The sequence below is a fragment of the Triplophysa rosa genome, linkage group LG23 (assembly GCF_024868665.1).
Source record: "Triplophysa rosa linkage group LG23, Trosa_1v2, whole genome shotgun sequence".
Lineage (NCBI taxonomy): Eukaryota > Metazoa > Chordata > Actinopteri > Cypriniformes > Nemacheilidae > Triplophysa > Triplophysa rosa.
In genome coordinates this window covers 2,371,941-2,397,102 of record NC_079912.1, presented here as the reverse complement: position 1 = coordinate 2,397,102, position 25,162 = coordinate 2,371,941, and the positions used below count along the sequence as shown (strand labels likewise).

Here is a 25,162-nt window from a genome sequence, read left to right as displayed (position 1 = left end):
TTCACTTCTCACTCATTCACTGGAAATATGACGGCACAAACTCTCATCTGCTCTCTAACGCTTTTACTTACAGGTGAGATTAAAACACAAAATAATCTGTCAATTCATGACAGGTAAAAAATAAAAAGACATTTGTCTGATTCAGATCACTGCATGAGTTTGTGTCTCTAAAGGAATGTTTGACTAACACTGACTGATGGTTGTGTTGTGACAGGTTGTTTTGGTGAGATTATTCTCACTCAGAGTCCCACCGTTCAGATGGTGTCAGTAGGAGAGAGCGTCACTCTCAACTGTAGATCCAGCAGTTCAGCTTTTTCATCCAGTTTAGCCTGGTATCATCAAAAACCTGGACAAACACCCAAACTCCTTTTCTCTAGTGTTGGTAATCGAGTGTCTGGAGTGTCTGAGAGATTTACTGATGGAAGATCAAACACAAACTTCATGCTGAACATGCTATGTTCAGACTGAAGATGCAGGAGATTATTACTGTCAACAGTATTATGAGTTGAGTTATTACCCCCTTCAGTTAAATAGGAACAAAAGACACGCTAGTCTCTGTCAATATTATAAATAAACAGTTTTAAAATGGACATTTCAACCTAAAGACTACTTCACTGTCGCCATCAGACAGAAATCTATTTTTCATATTTTTTCATAAAATCATTTAAAAACGCTTTTAAAATGTTTAACCAATAAAAAGAATTAAAAGCTTGTCAGATTTGACTTTGTTTATTAAAATAGTTACAATGTTTTAGGGATGATATGAAACTGTGTGTCCACATTCAGAAATTATTCTTGATATTGTGTCATTAAAGATAATAATGCATGATGCTGAGATCTACATCTAGAATTAATCTAAATATTTTAAAACAAGATTCCACAAATGATAAAATATCAGTAAAAAATACATATCAATGAACATAAACATTTACAAACACACAGTAAAGTATAAACTGGTGTTGTGATGTAAATATGTAAATCCATGTCGAGTGTGTTTGCATAGTGAGCGGATGCTTCAGAGCACTGAGAGTGTTTATAGAAATGTGAGTTTAACACTTCACAACTGAACACAAACACACAAAACATCAACAATGACCTTCATCATCAGCTTCATCTAGACACTTTTATTCTCTATTCAAGGTAGAATTTTTAATGCATTTTCCTTATTTCTAAAATAAGAGTTTTTTTCTATTAACTGCGTTTTACATTTGAATCCTATTATTTATTTTTCAGGGTGTAGATCACAGATCACAGTAACTCAAAGTCCTTCAGTGAAAATGGCTGCACCAGATGAATCTGTTACTCTGAACTGTAGACTCAGTTCTTCTACATACTGTAACCCTGCACCCTGTGTGTCCTGGTACTTACAGAAACCTGGAGAAGCTCCTAAACTCCTGATTTATGGGACCAACCGCCTTCAGTCTGGAACTCCATCTAGATTCAGTGGCAGTGGATCAAACACAGATTTATCTCTGAAAATCAGTAAAATTCAGACTGAAGATGCAGGAAATTATTACTGTCAGAGTGTACACAAAATCGTAGATAGCTATGTGTTCACACAGTGATAAAGAGTCATACAAAAACCTCCATGAGCCAGACTGACACTGATACACCTGACTGATTCTGCAGCTGCACACACACTCGCGCACGCACGCACGCACGCACGCACGTGCCCACACACACTTTTAAATAAATACATATTATGCATTTTTTTCATTTCATAAATCTTTAAACTGAACTGAATGTCGAACATAATTGTGCAGATTGCGTGCTTTTCATTTGAAAGGACTAATTCACAAAAAAATCTATTCCATCATTTATGCATTCATTCTAATCTTGATTATAACTGTGTGAGAGAATGTGTTCATATACAAAAGATATTTCAGAGGTTTATCAGATCATAATGATAAATCAATCTCACATACAGCTGCTGTATCATGATGACTCCCGTGTGAAATACATCTACTAACTCATATGAATGACTTTATGCTGGTTTTTATGAAGACTGACAGCCGCAGGCCATTGTTTTTTGCTGTATGTGAATAAATAACAAAGTGTGCATTTTTAGGCAGGTTTGTCAACAGTAATAAGCTGTGAATTATGTGAAACCTCACGTCTCATCCATTAGTCAAACTGAAGTGTCTCAGTTGAGAAAATAAAGTGAGAAACAGTGAAACTACAACTCAGATTTGCATCATCAGTGTGAGAGATTCTGTTCATCTCACAAACGAGCAGATGTTTGATGTTCCTCTACTACAATCAACACAATAACACACAACAACTACACAACACTCACAATATACTCAACACATTTGATTCATTCAGTTCTCGTTATCTGTTCTTTTTTCTGTTTTAAAATGATTATACTTCATGAGAAGATCATATGTAGGAGGTTCCTGCTGGTTTGGTTTTGTGTCCGTTTATCTGCAGGTGTGTTCATGCTTCATTGACTGAAGTTTATTTTTATAAATGTGAAACTCTGAAAAGACCCAACACAATTTCAAAATTAAAACAGACAAAAGAAACCATCAAAATATAACATTATTTCTATTTTATTTAAGTTTAGCAAAAGAAACTCATCACTGAATGAAAGAAGCACATATGAATAGAAACTCACTGTTGTGAGACATGAATGAGAAGAAGAGAGCAGAAGACAGAGGATCTATTGAGAACACTGATCTCTCTTCACTTGTCCAGTGACTGTCTGGTCTCCTCGTGTGGCCTCACAGCTCACTGAGACGCTCTTGATCCAGTCGTGTTCAGAGAGAGTCAGACTGCTGCTCCAGCTGTACAGACCGTCCTTCTGCAGGAGTCCAGCGCTGTTCTCCTGAGACCTGCTGTTCCCATCCACCTTCCAGCTCAAGCTCCAGTCTGAAGGGAAGCCCTTGCTGACCACACACATCAGTGTTGCTGTCTGCTTACTGGAAATCTCTTCACTGGACGCCGGCAGGACCGTAACTGTAGGACGAGTTACACATACAGAGAACACAATGCGAAAATTGCCCAATGAAAAATAAACAGCCATGTTTAATAAATATTGTTTTGCCTGTTTAATCTGACATTTTTAAATATCGAATTGTACATTGTAAAGGTATTTATTTTTAATAAAATTAAAATATTTGAAAATGGCTGTTCAAGTCATACATGTAGCCTACCAAACATTTTGCACTTAATTGCACTTTGGTGCACTATATATTCGTCCTTATTGTTCTCGACATGCGGTTGCTATCGTATATTGCAAGATTAATTACATTTTGATACTTGATAGAAAATGCCAATAAATGGAAAAAGTCACAACTTTGTAGTTTCATGAGTTCAAAACTAAATTTAGAAAGTTCGTTGTATATTTGTAGCCTATCTGGCAATGTCCGTAGTAATAAGTGAAAATAAGATTTTAAAGATATTATTTTCCCATCTGTTTCCTCTGTATACTTGAATGTTTGTCCTTATTAGCAGGGGGTTCCCAAACGTCTCGATCCTTGACCCACCGACAGGTAATCTGTGTCAAACACCAAATTTTTAAGATGGGGAAAACACAAATTTTATCATGAATTAATACGTTTAATTACGTACGGCAACAGCCATCCTTACATATAATAATGCACAACATGCTTTAAATGATCTATTAATGAAAAAATGATATAGTTTAAAAACAAATGGAAGCAGATCTGATATGAATATTTAGAATATTGAGTTCAGCGAATTCGAACCTGCTTCAAGGCAGTGTCAATATAATTTGTCATGCGTCTTTTCCACTAATGTTACACCACTGAAGCCGTCGCTAAAGCGGCGCAGTTTTTATACTGTTTTCTAGAGGAGGATTCACCTACATTTTTCGTGCTTGTGACGCCAATGAATATTCCCAACGAGTTATTACAGAAAAAAATTATTAAAGTATTGTTTGTGTCGTCTTTGTCCCCACCACTTTTCAAAACAAAGTTACGCCACTGCCACTGAGCCACAGGAAAGCTACTTTACACCTTCTCTATAATGTTTACATTCACCATAGTTACATAGTACTTTTAGTTTAACTGTGGCATGTCTGATAAATCATGGCACCACCGGTGAAATCATGCATGGGTCTTCATTACAAATTGATATTTGTTTCTTTTGTAATTGTTATAAAAACATACCCAAAACATATTTATAGATACAAAAATAAAGATTTAGATACTACCAAAGTTAAAATGAAAAACATATTTCCCCATCAGCATATAACATAATCCAAACCTATAGTAATGAAACACTTTTGGCATGAATATATGATTCCTAGTTCAAACCTTTTTTTATTTAGACTATTTAATTCTGCGATAATTATTTTAATATCGAGACGTGGAGGTTGAAAACTTTACATTATATTAAAACGTGCATGTGCCCTATATCTTGATATTAATGAGCACTTTAAACATCGCATTTAGAGCACAACAGCAAGCAGTAAATAAAATAATCTTTGATCAAACATTCAATATGCCCCAATTGTGAATTAAAATATAAATAAATATTAGGAAAACAATACTTAGTATAATTGTATTTTTACATTTACATTACATTTATTCATTTGGCAGACACTTTTATCCAAAGCGACTAACAAGTAGGAGAGCATATAAACATTTGTCAACACGCTAAACAGTACCATTAGTTTACAAGTCCATGCTACTAGAGGATTAAAGCTGGAGTAAGCAAAGGAGAGAATGAACAACAAGGTTTTTTTTTGACAGTTGTGTCGCTGTCAATGGTCGCGAAGAGTCTCAGAAAACCAGGGGCAAGAGGATGTCGCACGTGCAGGCCTAGAGGTAAGAGGGCAGACAATGTCAAGACAGGATGTTAAGATTGTACAGAACTTATGAGTAGCTTCCTCAGCGTTGAGAGATGAGTAAAGGGTTGTGGTGGGTAGGGAGGAAGACACCATGGACGAAAAGCAAGTGGGAGAGGGAACGAAGATTACAATGGAAAGAAACAGGGTTGGAGCGGGGTTGAGATTACAGGGAGTGTTACAGTGAACTTTATAAAGAAATGGTCAGAGACATGCAGGGGACTAACTAGAATATTACTAGCGGTGCAGTTACGAGTCAGAACAAGATCTAGCTGTTGTCCTCCTCTGTGGGTGGGAGGGGTGTTGGCCCTCCCACCCACAGATCAAAACGTGGAGAGGAGAGCTAAGAAGTCATCTGCTCGTGGTTTGTCTAGGTGGATGTTGAAGTTGCCTAGCATTATCAACGGAGTGCTGTCTTCAGGGATAGAGGACAGCAGCGTGTCAAGCTCTTCTAAGAAGTTTCCCAGTTGACCTGGAGGGCAATAGATGACAAGACAATGTATTTTTGATGGATAAGTGATGGTTGCTGTGAGGAGTTGCTGCAAGGAAAAGACAGAGGAGTGAATTTCCAGGTGTTGGAAACAAGCAAACCTGTTCCCCCTCCTCGCCCAGAAAGACGAGGAGTGTGGGTGAAGTTGAAGTTGTTAGAGAGGGCCGATGGAGTAGCAGTGTTCTCTTTACAGATCCATGTTTCAGTCAGTGCCAGAACATTGAGATTAGACTGACTGGCGAAGGCCGGGATGAAGTCTGCCTTGTTGACAGATGACTGGCAGTTCCAGAGCCCTTACAGCCAGACAAGCAGACTGTGGAGGGCTAGTGCAGAGTGACCGAAGATAGTGCTGAGGTGTCCACTGTGTACGTTTGTGAGTGCATCTACGGTGGACAGTCTGAATGTACTGGAAACACATGTTAGTAGCAAAACAAAACAATAGACAGTAGGAAAGTATGGGAACGAAAAATTAAATCAAAGCTTAACTTGACGTGACGTGACGTGGCGTGGCGTGGCCTGCTGGTGTCTTTGCTCGGTGGAGTCGCGCAGGTAGAGTCGCGCAGGTAGAGTCGCGCAGGTAGAGTCGCCCAGGTAGAGTCGCCCAGGTAGAGTCGCGCAGGTAGAGTTGCAGGTCTTTACCTCATCGGTCTGCACACGAGGAGGGCTGCCGCGTCAGAAATCAGTGCTAATATAATGCAGGCTCCCTGATTGCTTAATGGGTCAGTGATTGCTTCACAGCTGAGCCCACTTACTCAATTAACAGCTCAAGGCTTCAAAGTGACTAAAAGTGATAGGTGAAAAGTAACAAGCTAGATGGCTAGGTGCTAACAACAGCTATACAACAATTACCTTAAAAGCAGTGCAGGAAGTTCAATAGTCCTTTGTTAACAAACAGCTACTAGTCCAGTTCAAGCATACACAGTAAGTTCACTACAGCTACAGCTAGCTAGGCAGACAAAATGTTTCTATTTTAAAAGCAATAGTAAGAATTTGTAAAATATTTTTGTACTTACTGCCAACATCCAGTCTGGTGCCGCCGCCGAACGTCCACCACAGTGATAGAAACTAATAGAGCAGCTGTACAAAAACCTCGGAGCGCTTCACTAACTGACACTTTATAACAACATACATTTATACACAACAGACATTCATGCAGTTGCGAACTCTCAGGGCCCTCTGTGATGACTTAATCTAAACTACCTTAAAAACTTAAATACTATTTTCAGAAAATACAATTTTTTTATTAGATATGTATATATACAATGCTGACTCTATCCACGTGAGATTTCCAAGTCTCACAAGAGTAATTCAAGATCACGGAGCAGTCGCAGTTCTGGATTGTCATACGTTATCTGCACAGCTTGCGCATGCTGCAAAAAGTCGAACGTGTGTTTACACGGGGTTGGGGCGCCTTCTAGTAGCATACCGCTGGCTGACAGTACAGTAAATCAATGGGAGAGATTAATTTTGTGTGACAGAAAACTGACCAATCATATAATTTTTCTAAAAGGGCGCTCTTTGTTTTTTGCTAACTTTCCTCCATCTGGGGGGTTGTTCACAAACAGTCTCGTAAAGTGGAAGAACACGAAGTTGGTTTGCCAACCGCCGAAAAACTGCAAAAGAAGAAGAAATGCGGCAAATGTTATTCAAAACAGCATGTGGATGAACTTTGTTATCAAATCTCTGAAAAAAAAGAGAAAATCAGATTAACGTTGTTCAAAACAACAGGAGGAAGTCTTTGTTATCAAGTAATTTGAATCATCAAATGGTAAGTTATTTATGATTTATAAGACCGCAGGGAATTAATTCATTCTGGTTGCTGATGTGCACATTTGTTTATGTTGCTTAACGTTAGCTTTATTTGAGAAGAGTAATTTTGACTGTGGTCAGTCTTAAATATAACATATTGTGCATGCATATTTGCTGTTATTCAGCATAACAGTGACATTTTATCAGATAAAATGAGCTACTACACTCTTTTGGAGGAACACAACACATCAATAGACCCACTCATCGATTTAATAATACACTAGACTTGATTATATCTCACGGAGCCGATCTAACCAATATAGAAATTATACCTCAAACCGACGATGTCACTGATCACCATCTTATAACATGTACACTGCGCACTGCAGAAATCAGCCGTATTTCTCGTTATCGACAGGATAGAACAATTACCTTGACTACTAAAGATAGTTTCGCAAAAGAACTTACCAGATCTGACTCCTTTAATAACCATAACAATAAATACAGAATCGCTCGATGACATGACCAGCAACATGGGCACTATTTCTCTAACACATTAGAAGCTGTTGCACCTATGAAGTCAAAAAAAGATTAATGCCAAAAACATAGCACCATGATACAATAGTACCACTCGCACCCTTAAAAGAGAAACACGTAAAGTGGAGCGCAAATGGAAACAAACCCAATTAGAGGTCTTTAAAATTGCGTGGAAAGAGAGTGCAAACTGTTATAAAAAGGCACAAAAAACAGCAAAGGCTGAGCACCTCCGTAACCTCATAGAAACTAACAAAAACAATCCAAGGTTTTTATTTAGTACAGTTGCTAAATTAACAAATAATTCGAGTCAGAATAACCTGACCTGGGTATTCCGCCGCACCTTGGTAGCAATGATTTCATGAATTTTTTTACAGAGAAAATCGAAAACATACGAGACAAAATAGTAAAAACCCAACCTCCAAGTCTGTCCTATGAATTAACCATAGCCCCAAAAGAAAAGCTACTGTGTTTCTCACCTATAAAATAGGAAGATTTAATTAAACTTATTGCAACATCTAAACCTACAACTTGCTTATTAGACCCCATACCAACTAAAACTTTGATTGTTTTGCTTGTAGTCAATGTGTCTCATGTACAGCTGCTTTGTAACAATGAAAATTGTAAAAGCGCTATATAAATAAAGTTGAGTTGAGTTGAGTTAAATTATTAAAAGAGTTACCTGTTGAAATTGAGCCCATTTATAACATCAACTCGTCAATTAAGCCTCTTATCAAGTAACCAAACTTAGACCCCAATGAACTAGGAAACTATAGACCAACTTCAAATCTCCCTTACCTGTCTAAAATACTAGAAAAAGTAGTGTCCATTCAGTTGTGCAAAATTACAAAATAATGACATACACGAAAAATTTCAGTCAGGCTTTAGACCGCATCATAGTACTGAAACTGCGCTTGTTAAAATGACAAATGACCTGCTTATAGCATCAGATAAAGGCAACATCTCACTCCTAGTCCTGCTTGACCTTAGTGCTGCGTTCGATACTGTAGACCATAACATACTTTTTTAGATCACTTAAACAAATATACCGATATTCAGGGACAGGCACTACAATGGTTCAGATCTTACTTATCAGACAGATATCAATTTGTCCATTTAAATGGAGAATCATCAAATTGTCACGGACACACCAGGCTCCACCCCACATCCACGTTCACAATCACCCGAATTCTGACCAGCACACCTGTTCCCGATCACTAATCACCGCACCCAGCACAATAAAGCCACTCACCCGTCTCACCGGCAGTCAGTCTTCGTCCGGTCTCCCAAGTGGTAAAGGACTTTAACCCTGGTGTTTGCAGTATCTCCAGCAATCCCAGTGGAATATACTTACCCCAACGATCTCCTAGTGAAATCCAACTGTCTCCTAGAACACTCAAAGCGATCACAGTGTCATACTCCAGTGATCTCTGTGGAATCTACTACGATCTCCAAGAATACTCAAGTGCTCTTCCGGTGAATCCCTACACTGCTGTGTACTGTACTCCACGTGGCTTTGAATCTACCCTTCATCCTCCCTTCTCCACGTTCACCACCCATCCACCAACTCCTGGTAACATACTATAACTGACTGTTATATCCTCCACCCATCTGTCCAGTTCAAGAACTCTATCATATATATATATACACTCACCTGTTGTTATTCTCATCATTTGCCAATAAATATACCTGGCTGATAAACCTTGTCTGTGAGTCTCTCTACCCTTACACAAATCTAACATAAGTAAATTATGGATTAGCTCAGGGATCGGTTTTAGGACCCTTGCTATTCTCCATATACATGCTGCCCCTTGGCAACATTATTATAAAACATGGAATTAGCTTCCACTGTTATGCAGATGATACTCAGCTATATATCTCAAGACCAGATGATTCCTTCCAGCTATCCAAATTGGCAGAGTGCATCGAAGATATAAAACATTGGATGACTAGTAATTTCCTTCTTTCAAATTCTAATAAAACAGAAATATTACTTATCAGACCAAAGACACGTACAAATAATATTTAATATGCAAATTGAAGGCTGCATTGTTACTCCAACAAATACAGTTAAAGACCTAGGCATTATATTAGACAGCAACCTGTCATTTGGAAATCACATCTCAAATGTCACAAAAATAGCTGTAGGGGATTCAATGAGGAACAGTATTATTTAAACACTATTCTTCACCAAATTTGTAAGAATTATCAAAAAAAATAATCACAATTATAAGTAATATATTCTCCACCACCCTTTGTAAGGGAAACAAATATAAACCCAAATTGGGATGAATTTAATTGATTATGATCAATTATACTTATAGATCAAATTCATGATTTGGGGAAATCACTTAGCATTACGAGCAGGTAGCAAGAATCTGCATGTTTAGGGACTCCGGATTATGAGCATGAACTACAAACAACGTCACGTGTGAAATAAAACAGGACTTTATTACCTAGACTAGACACATACTAATCTAACATACACACACATACAGTTTAGCATTGGAAGAAGGTTGAAGTTGAGGCAAAGAGAAGAACAGAGCAGCGATTTATGGCAGTATTTGATATTCAGAAGATCAATAGCCTGAACAAAACATCAGTTTATTCTTGTAAAGCACCTTTGTTAAAAGGATTAATGATGCTCTATGCATCCATTAATAAGACTAAGTATGATACTTGCATGTCTTGCCCATCAAAAGTAAGAAAGTGTCCTGATGCAGTTTGTTGAGGCTCCAGTGGATCTTGGCTGGAAGTCATCAGAGAGAACCAGTTTTATGCAGAGGATCTGTATCTGGAAAGACGAGGCCGCAGCCTGGCACAAACTTAGGGGTCAAAGGTGAAGTCTTCTTCTAGTCCATCCTTTAGAGATAGTTCTACCCTTGTAGAGGTGGCACGGACAGTACCCGAACAAAAAGAAAAGCAAAATGCAAGAAGAGAGAGGAGAGAAAGAACTAACCCCTCGAACACTTCAAACACTCTAAGAGACTTCTTGTGGTCTCCTTTAAACTGTAAGGATGTCACATCCTACAGACGTGACTGACCCATTCAGGAGATGGCACTTTCGGGGGGAAAGTTAATTGTCTTTGTCTTCCACATGGTGTTTTGCATGTGGAGGCTGATTGGATGTTCACTAAGAAAACTTCTAAGAGTTTAACAAAACTAATATGAAAAGAGTTACCAAGACACAACAAACATTAACATTTAGGAAATCACAAATGCGCCTCATAGACACCAAACATGATCTACATATCATCTTGGTTAAATGAGTTACTACAAATCTAATAATTCTAGCAGTTATACACACATTCATTCAAAATGTGATTAATGTTTAAGACAGACAAAAAAACAAGAACATCAATACATGGAAAGGTTATAAATGAATATATGTACATTTCTATAGAGATGTATTTAGGATTGTATGTCTGTCCCCAAAGTGAGTAAAGAGAGTTCATCTCCCTACATTCCATTCGGTCGTAAAATCCTCTTATCTTGATGGTTTGGTGTGGGTTGCTATGGTCACCAGAGATCTGGTCCTGCGCCTATAGTGTTAGTTGCAGATTGGGGGTAGACCCCCTGGCGACTAGCTTGCTGGTTGGGTGAGGGGTGTTGTTATTATATTTAAGAAATCTAACTAGTTATTGCGTGTCTGATCGGTCTACTACACAGCCTTCTTCCACCTTAGAAATGTTGCCAAATTACGAAATATTCTATGTGACGCAGAGAAGCTTATTCATGCATTTGTGACCTCAAGACTTGACTACTGTAATGCACTACTTAGTGGTTGTCCTGCATCATCAATAAACTACAGTTAGTTCAGAATGCAGCTGCCAGAGTTCTAACCAGGTCCAGAAAACACGATCACATAACCCCAATGTAATCATCCCTTCACTGGTTACCCATTAAGTATCGTATTGACTTTAAAGTTCTTTTAATCACTTATAAAGCCCTAAACGGTTTAGCCCCTACCTACATAACAGAGCTTCTATCACACTACAACCCATCACGCTCTCTAAGATCTCAAAACTCCGGACTTTTATAACACCTAGAATAACTAAATCCACCAAAGGGGGCAGAGCTTTCTCATACGTAGCACCTAAACTCTGGAATAGCCTTCCCGATACTATTCGAGGGTCAGACACACTCTCCCAATTTAAATCTAGATTAAAGACACATCTTTTCAGCCAAGCTTTCACTTAATGCATAATATGCTAAATGAACCACCAGGAGACTTCATTAATTAGATATTATTTACTAGAATGATCTTGCTTGTTATATAAACACCATGCACTGTGCTGTGTTTTACCTTTTTTGTGTTTTTTTGTTTTTCTTATTTTCTCCTGTAAAGCGGCTTTGGAACAATGCACATTTTGAAAAGTGCTATATAAATGAAATTGAATTTACTTGAATTATAGCTGAAATGGCACAGTCATTCAAAACTCACTCCAGTTCTAGTGCCAGTTTTATTTTGTCCCGTGAATGCAAATTGCTGCATTTCTTTGTGCATTATGGGTGCCAAGTGCATGTGTGTGCGTGTATCTGCTGCATTTTAGCTTGAGTGTGATTATGACGTATTATAATTTTGTTGTTTTGTCTGACAAAAGCATGATTATTATTTCCTTCCCTGAACAAGCATTGTGTTTTCTTCTTAAAGGAAGAAACTATGTTCACTGAAACCTGTTTGCTCGAGTTTCTCCAAACCTGTTTGACCTGTGTGCACAAATAATTTAACAAAATATTTATAGTGTTACACTATTTACAGTACACTAAGTTTTTCCATACAGTAAAATGAAAACGAGGAAACACAGCACCATTAATGCGGTCCATACAGCTTTTTTTTGGTGGACTATTTCTTTAATGGTGAACATCTAGCCTCCATTAAAACTAAACTATTCTGAATTTCTTTTCCTTCATATGTTTCTTTCAGTGTGGTCATAGAACACTTCACAGACGACATTCAATGCTTGGGACTCATTACAGCCAATGAGAAAGAGACAGATACCAACAAGTGCACAACAGGTGCTTTGGAATCATCCTAATATCATACCTCTATGATGTTTAAAGTGTTTATTATTTCTAATTTTTCTTGTTATCTTTTTAATTTCTGTCAGATACAGCTGTTCTACACTTGAGTAATGGCTACAGCGGTGACAGGCGCAAAATTCAGAGCAACGGCACAGAGTTGGCCCGTCCGCCAACACCCCACACTAAATTGAAGGATGTGACATCACAACAATCCTCATGCAATGACATCGTCATAGAAAGCCACTCCATTAATCATATCTCAACACTGACTGTGTTTAAGGGTCATCAGGGAAATAATCAAACACACAAACCTCAAAAGAAAACCAGAAACTCTGACGGACAAAAGTTCATCTTAAATCAGAGTGTTTTCTGTCAAACAGGCGATGGTGTGAGGTGGTCCCGGTCCACAGTCAGAAAGCATTTGTCCTGCCGCCGGAAAATCCACAATCAGACCAAGAAATCACCTGGAAAGCACAAAATGTTGAAAACAATTCTAACGTTCATGAAGGTCAGAATGGAGTCGACTTTGAAGAACGCAAAAGTCCCAAAACATCTAATCAACCAATCACAACATCTGACAATCAATCTACGTGCACCTCTGACCACTCCAAACCGGACCAGTGCATCTATGAGGAAATCCAGATGATCTCACCCACATCAGAAGATCCCAAACCAAATCAGAAAGATCACACGCAGCCATCAATCGTCACGGCAGACGATGAGAAAGCTGCCACTGAGGATCATGGGGAGTACAGCATAATAAACACAGAAAGCAGAAAGTGTCAAGAGGTGTCCAAAGGTGGAACAGGAAGTGATGACACATGCAAACGATGGAAGGGACAGAAATTTAATAGCTCCGTCATGAAGAGTTCTGTGGTCAATCATCATGTGCAGGATTGCAGGCCGCGGATTACTGTGGTAAGCACCAGTCTGTAGACTGTTAGCTTAGAGCGACTTCAGAAAGTCAATGAGACAGAAAAAAATATGAATACATGAGAATGAGACTGAACAGGAAATAAAACGCAAGATAAAGTACTGAATACAATTCACTTTTCTCTAATATGCTGAATAAATTATAAATAAATGAAACAATAAAAACTATCCAGTCACCAAACTCAGTTTGTGTGACACTTATGATCTGCAGGTTATTCTGAGAGCTGAGGTGCGGAATAAATTCTGTGAACTTTTTTGTGGTTTTTACTATTTACAGTATATAAAAGTAATTCAAATCTCTTTTCAATTTAAATGTATATTTCTATAGTGCTTCTATAAGCCTAAATTTTAAAACAAACAGACATAAGGAAAAAATATTATTGCAAATTCATTTTTGCATTTCAATATTGCATTTTAATGGTAAAAGCAATTGTTTGTGAAAATAACGCCACCAAATATACATACAATACATCTTATTGAGATTAAAAACTAAATTGAAAATGTTAATAAAATAAAACAATTAAAACAGTCATTTTATAACCATGTGTGCTCAACTATTGTCTAACATTGTACTCTCATGTGGCTTATGGTTTGAACATAATAAAAGTGATTACTAAAAAAACGTTGTACTTTCATTGTCACAGTCTTGTGTTGTTGTGGTAGTATTATGTTACTAAACATTGTTGGACAAGTCAGTTTTTAACTGAGGTTAAATTAACTACAGGTGATTTTTGTAAAAAAAAACTATCACAAGACTAGAGCACTTATCACTTTATTACCAGGAAATGATTTCTTGACCTTTTGTCTCTTGAACATATTCATATAATCATTACGTCACGTAGGCCTACATTAGTTACTCTTTCATTTTACATTGCACGTAGGCTTCTGTAATGTCACAACATCGATACTGTGGTATTTAAGGGAAATGTACAAAAACACTGAGTGTTTTGATACACTGTGGGCTGTTAAACATATTTACCTGATATTGACTAGCAGGTGTTGGAACTTCTCCATCGCTTCTCTACGACGGTAAGCACAATTTGTTTCGATGAATTATGTGTAAACATTCTCTCCATTTAGCACCTTTTGAAATGATAGAGACACTGATGCAAACTCAGCTCCAGGCCGCTGATTACAAATCAATGTACTAATGTTACCTTTTGTGATGGGTATGAGCGGTTTACAGCACAGAACAGACAGCCTGTCACTACATTATTTTTGCACAAATAGTAAAAAAGCTTTTTAATAATATGTTTTTAGATGAAAGCGAATCGGTGCATGTTCTTGTCTTTGCAGCAACATATTTGCGCTGCAGGAGCCCACTTGGGCCGACGCAAACACAAAGCACTTTGATTACCTCATGGTTTTTATTTCAGATTAATATTCATAACATTCTCACTCATGTTTTTTAAACGTTCTCAGCTTTAATAAATGCTTGACTGAATAAAAGTCACCAAAGAGCATGTGCTTTCCTTTGCAGTACTAGAGTTAAAGTCCAAGACAGTGCCACGACCCATGCCGTCCTCAGTGGCGTTCCAGCCAAGTGCCTACACACCCGCAACATCAAAGCCACAGGTCTGGCCCCCCACACCACCAAAGCCAAAACCCAGGCCCTCCTCAATAGCACTAAATACAGGAGCCTCAACATTACTGAAATCATGGGCAAAGTCCACCACAACTTCAGAGTCACAGACAAGGCCCAATGCAACGGAGGCCAGCTAGTGAAGAGCTGTGCAGTGTGTAAACCTCACTCCCTGACCAACAGAGACGCTCTAGCGACAGACGCTAGAGACTGCAGTCTTTAGCCTCCTCGTTAGAGCGCCTGTCTCCCATCCGGACTGTCGTCGGTTCGAGGCACGCGCAGAGCGGGGCGAGTAGGACCGGTTACACCAACATAGAGTCAGTGTTCCACAGGAATGGCTTCACAGCATCAAAGCCAGCGTTTGGGACTGTTACAGCAGCATCTGAGTCAAAGCGTAGGCTTTGTTGTCACCGGTGACGATCAAAGCTTAAATTGAGTGCAGTGCTTAGAAGTAGCTTGCTTCTGGCACTTCAACTATAAGATAATTGAAGTTTTCACTCTCTTGGTAACCAACCACTTCCATTGGCCCCTCTCCAGTCCACCTTCATATTTTTATATGTCCTCTTGTATCCAGTTAAAAAAAAGTCTGTCATTTTTGTTCAACAAAACACTACCCAATTACACATTAAGTCCATTCTTTTGAGAAACGCCATTCATCTCGCCGCTGTAGTAGAGGAATAAAAGGTCAAGCTCCATGTAAAAAAACAGTATGATCCCTGATATGTGCGGCAGTTCTTTAATTTTTGATTAGTGATGAGACATTTTTTGATCAACTACATGTGTAACACTTGTTTTTTTATTATTTTAGCTGCTACCTTTATTGGGTATACGAAAAAAATATGTAAGGAAATTACAGCACAAGTGTAAAAAGTTTTCAATTGTTAATGTACACACTAAATTTCTTACTGTAAATTTGTAACTGTTTGCTGTCACAGTTTGGTGAAACCTTGATGTCAGGACAATAACGCTTTTAATCTTAAAAGAGATCATATTAACTTTGACCAGATTCCTCATTTTAACATGGAAGTTAATCAGATAAATAATATGTCCTGCATAATGTTTAAGGTGTGAAGTACCTGAGTATTTTTTACTCTGAAGGATCAAGTATCTTTACTTTATCAGAATGTTTTTACATTTACATTTATTTACAAATTTTTACCTACATAATAAAGCATAGCCTATACCATACCTTACTATTTGCTGTAATTTGTTAAATGTAAAAAGAGTACATTAAAATCATAGTACTTTCTTCCTTTTAATCAAGCAATTTAACTAAACAATTGTTTAACTTGAGTAAAAGTAAGATATTAGATTTTTATAAGAAAGAGTATAGAAATAAGGAATAAATATCATTGCAAATTTTTCATAAGATGTGCATTAGCATTTCAATTTTAAAAGCAATTGTTTGTGAAAATAACGCCACCAAATATACATACAATACTACTTATTGAGATTAAAAACTAAATGGAAAATGTTAATAAAATAAAACAATTAAAACTAACATTGTATTCTCATGTGGCTTATGGTTTGAACATAATAAAAGTGATTATACAAAAAGAACTTAAACCTTAATTGTCTTGTGTTGTTGTGGTTTTACAAAACATTGCTGTTCAAAACAGTTTTAAACTGAGGTTAAATGCAAAAACTTGCATTTTTGTCTTGATTGAGTAGTTTTAATGTTAAAATGTTTAATGTTTAATTTTAGTATTAGTATTAAATACTGTAACATGAAAGGTATCTAGAGCACATCACTCTCCTACCAGGAAATGATTTCTTGACCTTTTGTCTCTTGAACATGTTTATCATCATGTTACGTACATTAGTTTCTCTTTCACCTTTGGCTGCACGTAGGCTTCTGTAATGTCACGGCATCAATACTGTGGTATTTAAGGTAAATGTACAAAAACATTGAGTGTTTTGATACACTGTGGGATGTAAAACATCTTTACCTGATGTTAACCAGCAGGTGTTGAACTTCTCCGTCGCTTCTCTGTACGGTAAGCACAATTTGTTTCGATGGGTTGTGTGTAAACATTCTCTCCGTTTAGAGCTTTTTTGTTAGATATGATCTAAAATAAAGCCGTTATTGTTATCATACTGATTGTTCATGTAGTGATATAATCAGTCTTACAAAAAAGTCCATTTCCTGAGCTGTCCGAACAAGTCATACTGACTCACTAAACGATTCTGCTGACTCATAATTCTGCGATAATTGGTTTTATTAAGGCTGCGTTACAGACACCTTGGATTTAAGATAATTCCCACATCAACCCGGAAATCATTTCTGGAACAGCAACCTTTTAATGTTAATAAATACTTTTAATATATTAATTAGTACCATAAATGTTGTAATTTTACTAAATACTTTTAATGTCACTAAATTCAGACTTTGTTTCTTGGTTTGAGGTGGGAAATATCTAGGGCTGGGCGATTCAGATGTTCCAATTCGATTCGATTTCGATTCTCAAGCTCTTGATTCGATTTGATTCTCGATTTGGTTCTATGCATGTGTAACCGGTCCTACTTGCACCGCTCTGCGCGGGCCTCGAACCGGCACGGTCCGGAGGAGGTTTAACGAGGAGGTTAAAGACCGCAGTCTCTAGCGTCTGTCGCTCTAGCGTCTGTCGCTAGAGCGTCTCTGTTGGTCTGAGAGTGAGGTTTACACACTGCACAGCTCTTCACTAGCTGGCCTCCATTACACATGCATACAGATAAAAATAATATAGATGTTTCTAAAAAAAAAGAACAGTAAACACCAGATTACAATGGTGAATTGACAAAAAAAAGAAAAGCCACAAACGTGCAGTGATTCCGCTGAATTTTGTGGAACAATGGCATTTGGTGATGTAACGCACTAGTATTCATATATTCCCATTTCGTGACGTCATCGTCTGTCACAGTTTTTGAGTTGCAACTTCAGACCCGTTTTGCAAATACTCTATGAACATTCTGTATTTTAATACAGCTTGTTTAAAAAAAAGCCGTTCTCATTTACATATTTTCTGTTTCTGTTGTCAGTCTGATTATGTCTGACAAAATCAGCACACATGCGTTAAAGAACAGTGATATGGACTAAAACACAGCTCGTAGCCTCTATCTATGCAATCATGTATTTATTCACAAATCGGCCGCTGTATGGTGGTTTGAATGTGCTGCTTCTCCATGCTGCTAGTTGCATTAATTTGCATAGAGTCACGCTGAGACGAGCTCTATGCCTGGGAAAGCGAGGCCTTGCGGAGCAGTACTGGCAACATTTTCTCACTGAATGAAATTTTAGGTTTATCCAAAAAGGCGCTAGGTTTGTCATTATGCGCTTCGTCTGAACAAAACACGACATATTTTTAATACGCCATGTTAATTAAGCAATGAATGAACAATAGGCTCCCTGTTGTAACATCCCCTTTGTAAAAACAAAGTGACATCTAGTGGAGAAAGACTAGTATCAGAATCAGAATCAGAAGAGCTTTATTGCCAAGTGTGCTTGCACACACAAGGAATTTTCTTTGGTGTTGGAAGCTTCTACTACAGACATTCAACACAATGACAATACAAATATAATAAGATTTACAATCTAAAAGATTCTAAAATATGCATATATAAAATAAAAGACTATTGTACCGAAAATGGGGGATAATAACATATAAGAGACATTGTACAGGGTAGTATATAGTAGAATAAACATATTAACAGATTGTATGTACACTTGTGCAAATGGATAATTTAGTAAGTAGAGGTAGTGTTATATGCATGTATACATAAGATGTAGATATAATAAGGCACTATAGTGCACACTATAGGAGTAGTGAAAGTGGAATATTGCTCTTAAGGAGCAGTTATCTGTTTAGGAGGGAGATTGCCTGGGGGAAGAAGCTGCTTCTGTGTCTGGAAGCAGCTTAGTAGTAGTAAGATTCACGTTAATGATCTTTTACAGTATGTTCAATTTTTTTAAGTTTGCCAAGCGTTAGAAATATCAGAGGTGTCTGAACGCAGCATAAGACCCAAGTGTTTCATTCACGAACGCTGTTACTGACAAAGACATAACTGATAAAATACTGCGAGAATACCCAAGTACTAGTATAATTTACTACTTACTAGGGGTAGGTAAAAAATATCGAAACCCTGAATCGTGCTTCAGAGGATGTGAATAATATCTGTAATTCGCATCTCGTCCGGAAGATGTCGCTATTCGTCACTTTACTTAAAAATAAAGACAGTGGCGGGACCATGGTGGAATTTTGGTCCAGAAAAAGAATTTATGTGGGCCTGTTTTGAAATGTTTTGAAATTTGAAAATGGTTTTATTTCTTGAGTATGTTTCAAGCTGGTGATAAATGCTATGTTTTTAGAGTAATGTGCATTTTGCAGTTTATGTTTATGTCATGTGACACGTAGAGGTCAGAACAGGAATTGTTTTCTTAGTACAGTCCAGTGTCAATAAAGAAAGATATTTTTGCATAAATTTGAACTTACAGCCTAGGATGCAAACAAAAAACATTCTAACATGATATTGAACACCATTACCAAGTCTACAAAATTTTCTGATATCTGATATGTTAATATATCTGAAAGTGTAATGATGCAGGCGTGAGGAAGGGGAGGGGGAACACATTTTTTGCATGTGTATTCTTATTCTACTTAAACAGTTATTTTAGGTATACATAAATATATTTTTCACAATAGACAGTGCGATTTTCAATGATTTGGGGGGGGGGCGTTATGGATTTGACGCAAGAAATTAATGTTTGCACTCCCACAGTTCTCAGAAACAGACACTGGAATGTTTACTCTCAACTGGAGTCTCACATGCCCTTCATAGCACAGAAGCTTTTGTGTGGATCTCTGTTTATCTGTGCCTCAAAATGGCAAAAGCCAGCATTTCTGTGGAGCAGTTGACGTGTCCGGTGTGTCTGGATCTATTGAACGATCCCGTGACTGTTCCCTGTGGACACAGTTACTGTAAGAGCTGTATTACAGACTGCTGGGATCGGATGAGAGTCTACAGCTGCCCTCACTGCAGAAGGGTCTTCACTCACAGACCTGATTTAGGTAAAAACATCATTCTGACTGAAATGATAGAGATACTGAAGCAGACTCAGCTCCAGGCCGCTGATCTCGCTCACTCTTACACTAGACATGGAGATGTGTGTGACATGTGCATCGGAAGAAAACATAAAGCCGTCAAATCCTGTCTGATGTGTTTGAAATCTTACTGTCATGCTCATTTTGAACATCATAAAATGGTTTACTCGGGTAAAGCACACGAGGTGATTGATGCCACTAGACTTCAGGAGAACATCTGTCGTCAACATAACAAACAGCTGGACGTCTTCTGTCGTACCGACCAGCAGCTTATTTGTTCTCTTTGTACAAGAGATGAGCACAAAAACCACGATACTCTACCAGCTGTAGCAGAGAGGACAGAGAAACAGGTATGAATCAATTATGCCTTCACATTTGTTTGAATATGAAGTTAAATTTCATGTAAAAAAAAATGGTTCCTAAGAAAAAAGGACGTCATCTCATCTGCATCTCAGATATTTCTTCTAGGAAAAGAGGCAGAAAGATCCCAGAATCAATAAACAAAACAAAATTATTTTGTTAACAGAAACAGCTTAAAATATCACAGAGAAACTTCCAGAACTATATGATATTTAGAAAAGGACATCTTCAGCAACTAAGAGACAATGTGAAGAGTCATAAGGTGAGTTGGCAGCTGATAAAGAAGAGATCTTTGATCTCAGTGAAGTTCAGTGTTTTTCACAGACTGTAAGGTAGAAGTGAAATGGGATTGTGATTTGTGTCATAACAGTGGTCTGCACAGACAGAGAGTCTAGCTGAAAGACGTGCGGAGCAACTGGAGAAAGAGATTGATGGTCTGAAGAGAAGAGATGCTGAACTGAACGAGCTTTTGAACACACATGATCACATCCAGTTCCTGCAGTTGACAGAAAACAAACAAAAGTGATGTTTCATTTCAAGCAATTAAAGGAATCATTCGAATCATTATCCTCATGTCTTTCCAGATGTATAGCTATATGATATTCTTTCTAAAATGCTCTGATTTGAAGTCCCTTACATACATCCGTCAATAATTTTAACTTCAAATATTATTGGTTCTGTGTCTCTTGCGTAGTTATCATGTAAATTTGTTTTATGACACGCAGGAACCAATGAGATTTGAAGAATCAGAATCAGAAAGAGCTTTATTGCCAAGTATGTTTGCACATACAAGGAATTTGTTTTGGTGACAGGAGCATCTAGAACACAGAAACAGCAAAAACAGTACACAGAGACCATAACACAATAGAATACAGTACACAATGATTTAAATAAGGGCCTATGGGTATAAAAAATTAAGAAATACAATACAATAAACATATGATAAAGATATAGAGAGTGTAAAGCTATGTATGTATGTAAATATGTACAAGTAAAAAATAAGAATAGACTATTGAAGTACAAGGTATGTGCTATATACAGGAGAATGAATGAAATATAATTTACAGAAAAAGTTCTATAAAAATAGATAGTGTATTATCTGGAGGATATAATTAATATTGCACTTAATTATTATTGCACAGAGTTATTAATTGCACGGTGTGTAAAAACATTTAACTGTTCAAGAGGTAGATGGCCTGAGGGAAGAAGCTGTTTTTGTGTCTGGTTGTTTTGGTGCTCAGTGCTCTGTAGCGCCGACCAGACGGCAGCATTGTGAAGAGATGATGGCTTGGATGTGAGAGGTCCAGGGTGATTTTCTGAGCCCTTTTCCTCACTCTGGATGTATACAGTTCTTGGAGGGTGGGCAGGGGAGCACCAATGATCTTCTCATTAGTCCGAACCGTCCTCTGTAGTCTTCTGATGTTATTGACGTGTCGCCATATATGAATTTAGCACTCGTTTATGTATTTTAGTTTTGCTCAGAATAATTCAAACACTAACTTGGGTGTTGTTGAATGAATGTTGAATGTTTGTTATCACGATGATGTTACTAAAGAAAAAGGATTGTATGATCTACAGCTCTTTGAGCTCAAAAAGTACATATTTGATGAATATCTTGTACTTTATGTTTTGTGTCTGTAGAGATTCCAGTCTTTCTCGGGTCCTGACATACCTGTGGAAATATCTGACTTGACTTCACTCTTCTCCGTTGACGATATGGGAAAACTGTTAAAAGGTAAACATGAACATTTCTTTAATGGGGACATACAAAATATATATGGGAGAAGTCCTGGAGATTACAAATCAATGTACTAATGTTACCTTTTGTGATTGGTATGAGCGGTTTACAGCACAGAACAGACAGCCTGTCCCTACATTATTTTTGCGCAAATAGTAAAAAAGCTTTTTAATAATATGTTTTTAGATGAAAGCGAATCGGTGCATGTTCTTGTCTTTGCAGCAACATATTTGCACTGCAGGAGCCCATTTGGGTCGACGCAAACACAAAGCACTTTGATTACCTCATGGTTTTTATTTCAGTTTAATATTCATAACATTCTCACTCATGTTTTTTAAACGTTCTCAGCTTTAATAAATGCTTGACTGAATAAAAGTCACCAAAGAGCATGTGCTTTCCTTTGCAGTACTAGAGTTAAAGTCCAAGACAGTGCCACGACCCATGCCGTCCTCAGTGGCGTTCCAGCCAAGTGCCTACACACCCGCAACATCAAAGCCACAGGTCTGGCCCCCCACACCACCAAAGCCACGACCCAGGCCCTCCTCAATAGCATTAAATATACAGGCCTCAACAGTACCGAAATCATGGGCAAAGTCCATCACTCATGCAGAGTCACAGTCCCGGCCCAACATAGAGTCAGTGTTCCACAGGAATAGCTTCACAGCATCAAAGCCAACATTTGGGACTGTTACTGCAGCATCTGAGTCAAAGCGTAGGCCCATCATACTGCCACCAGAATCATGGCCTGGGACCCCCACAACAACCAAGTCACGGCCCAGGACCTCAACAGCACCGGAGTCACAGCTCAGAACCTCTATAGCACCAAAGTTTGGAATTGTCACCTCAAGGACCAGTATACAACCTGAGTAAATGCGCAGGCCCATGATGCCACCAAAGCCGGAGCCCACAACCTCCACAGTACCCGAGTCACAGCTCAGAACCTCAACAGCACCCGAGTCACAGCTCAGAACTTCAATAGCACCAAAATTTGGGACTGTCACCTCTAGGACTAGTATACCACCTGAGTCAAGGCACAGGCCCATTATGCCACCAAAGCCAGAGCCCACAACCCCCACAGCACCAGAATCACAGCACAACCATGACTTAGTGAAGGAACTGAAATCCAAGCTCAATGCCAAACAACAGTATGTTCCCTGATATGTGCTGATGCTTTAATCATTTTGCTTAGTGATGGAACATTTTATAATCAACTTAATGGGTACCACTTCATTTTTTTTAATTAAGTTGCTACATTTATTAATTTAATAAGCAACCGCTGTAAAGTGTGAAATTGTTGAAGATATACATCCTAAATTTGTCCTAAAAGTGCTCACAAAAATGTCAAACCTATTAAACTTATTAATCAGAACCATTGAACTGTGGAAATATTCTTGATGTTTTTTCCAAGTTGAAGTGGATTAGTTTTTTACAGTTCAGTGTGAAAATCACATTTGCATTGAGTAAAACCGAGAGTGAAACTTAGATTTGCATCATCAGGATGAGAAATTCTGTTCCTCTCACCACAGAGCAGATGTTTGATGTTTCTCTAATACAATTAACACAATAAAACACAACATGCTTACAATATACTCTACACATTTGTTTCATTCATTTTAAAATTATTATATTTTATGACATTCGTATGAAGATCATATAGGAGGTTCCTGCTGGTTTGATCTTGTGTCCGTTTATCTGCAGGTGTGTTTATGCATCATTGACTGAATTTTATTTTTATAAATGTGAATTGAAACCCTGGGGTAACAAATGACACTTTTTAACTTGACACATATTCAACCAAAAGAACCAACAATATACAATGTTATTTTTAGACCAAGATCAAGCCAGGTTCAGACTTTAAGGCTTTTATTGCTACTTTACACCTTCTCTATAATTTCTACATTCACCATAGTTTCTACATAGTATTTTTGTTTAACTGTGGCATGTCTGATAAATCATGGCACCTCCGGTGAAACAATGCATGGGTCTTTATTACAAATTGATCTTTTTTGTGGTAATTGTTATACAAACATACCAAAAACATATACAGAAAGTAGCCTATAAACACAAAAAATAAAGATTTAGAAAGTTAAAATGACAAAGATGTTTTCCCATTTCAACATAATCCAAACCTATTAGTGATAAAACACTTTTGGCATGAATATGATTCCTGTAGTTCAAATAGTACAGCATGGAGTTAGCATTGATATAATATCCAAAAAACACACAATATGATCAAATGTAGAAGTTCATGGCTACCAAACATTGGCCTACGTAAAACAATCAAAATAAAAGTCTGTTAAAATAAAGAATGTCAGTGGTGATTAGAATGTCACATGTGCTTAATATGGTTTCAGTCCATTACAAAGGAACACACAAGTGCTTGTAAATTCTGCTCCGAATTCAAATGTAGCCTACTGCGCTTGTAAGCAGCATGCACGTTGTGTCGTTTGTGTTTAGTTATGCATTATTATTTTTGGTGGTTAAAAACAATACAAGGCAACGATATATGGCTCACGTTTGTAATCGCACAAAATCGCAGCGTGCCAAAATCTACTAAGCCACAAGACTACAACATGAAGCAATACAAGGTATTTGTCTTTCTGTCTGTCTCTTACCGACCGACTGCTTGTTCATCCGAGCGATGTTTTCATTTTCTTGAACCTGCAAAAATTATAAATAAATGAATGTATAAATAAATAAATATATAAACGAATAAATGTAATAATATGAAAATAAATACAGGAATGAATGGTTTGATAAAACAAAATAATTCGTTTTAGCTATTATTGATCTTAGCTTTAACTTTTCTTTTCATTTTTTAAATTGATTTATTATTTTTTGTGTCCATTTTTAATTATTT

The 25,162-nt window shown here is 37.5% G+C and overlaps 1 protein-coding gene and 1 pseudogene across 2 annotated transcripts; both read left to right on the top strand.

Annotated features, from left to right (window-relative positions):
- Positions 1-25,162, top strand: part of LOC130547207 (Ig kappa chain V-V region MOPC 21-like) — a 27,906-nt pseudogene continuing 2,744 nt past the window's right edge.
- Positions 16,974-22,696, top strand: LOC130547206 (E3 ubiquitin/ISG15 ligase TRIM25-like). Of its 2 annotated transcripts, none has more exons than XM_057322964.1 (4): positions 16,974-17,123; positions 19,882-20,554; positions 20,731-20,826; positions 20,935-22,696. In XM_057322964.1, the coding sequence occupies exons 2-4, from the start codon at positions 19,985-19,987 to the stop codon at positions 21,088-21,090; spliced, it is 822 nt and encodes a 273-aa protein (XP_057178947.1). In that variant the 5' UTR covers positions 16,974-17,123; positions 19,882-19,984; the 3' UTR covers positions 21,091-22,696. The 2 variants fall into 2 exon arrangements, with proteins under 2 accessions (XP_057178947.1, XP_057178946.1); XM_057322963.1 differs by having other exon boundaries at positions 19,889-20,554; positions 20,935-21,105.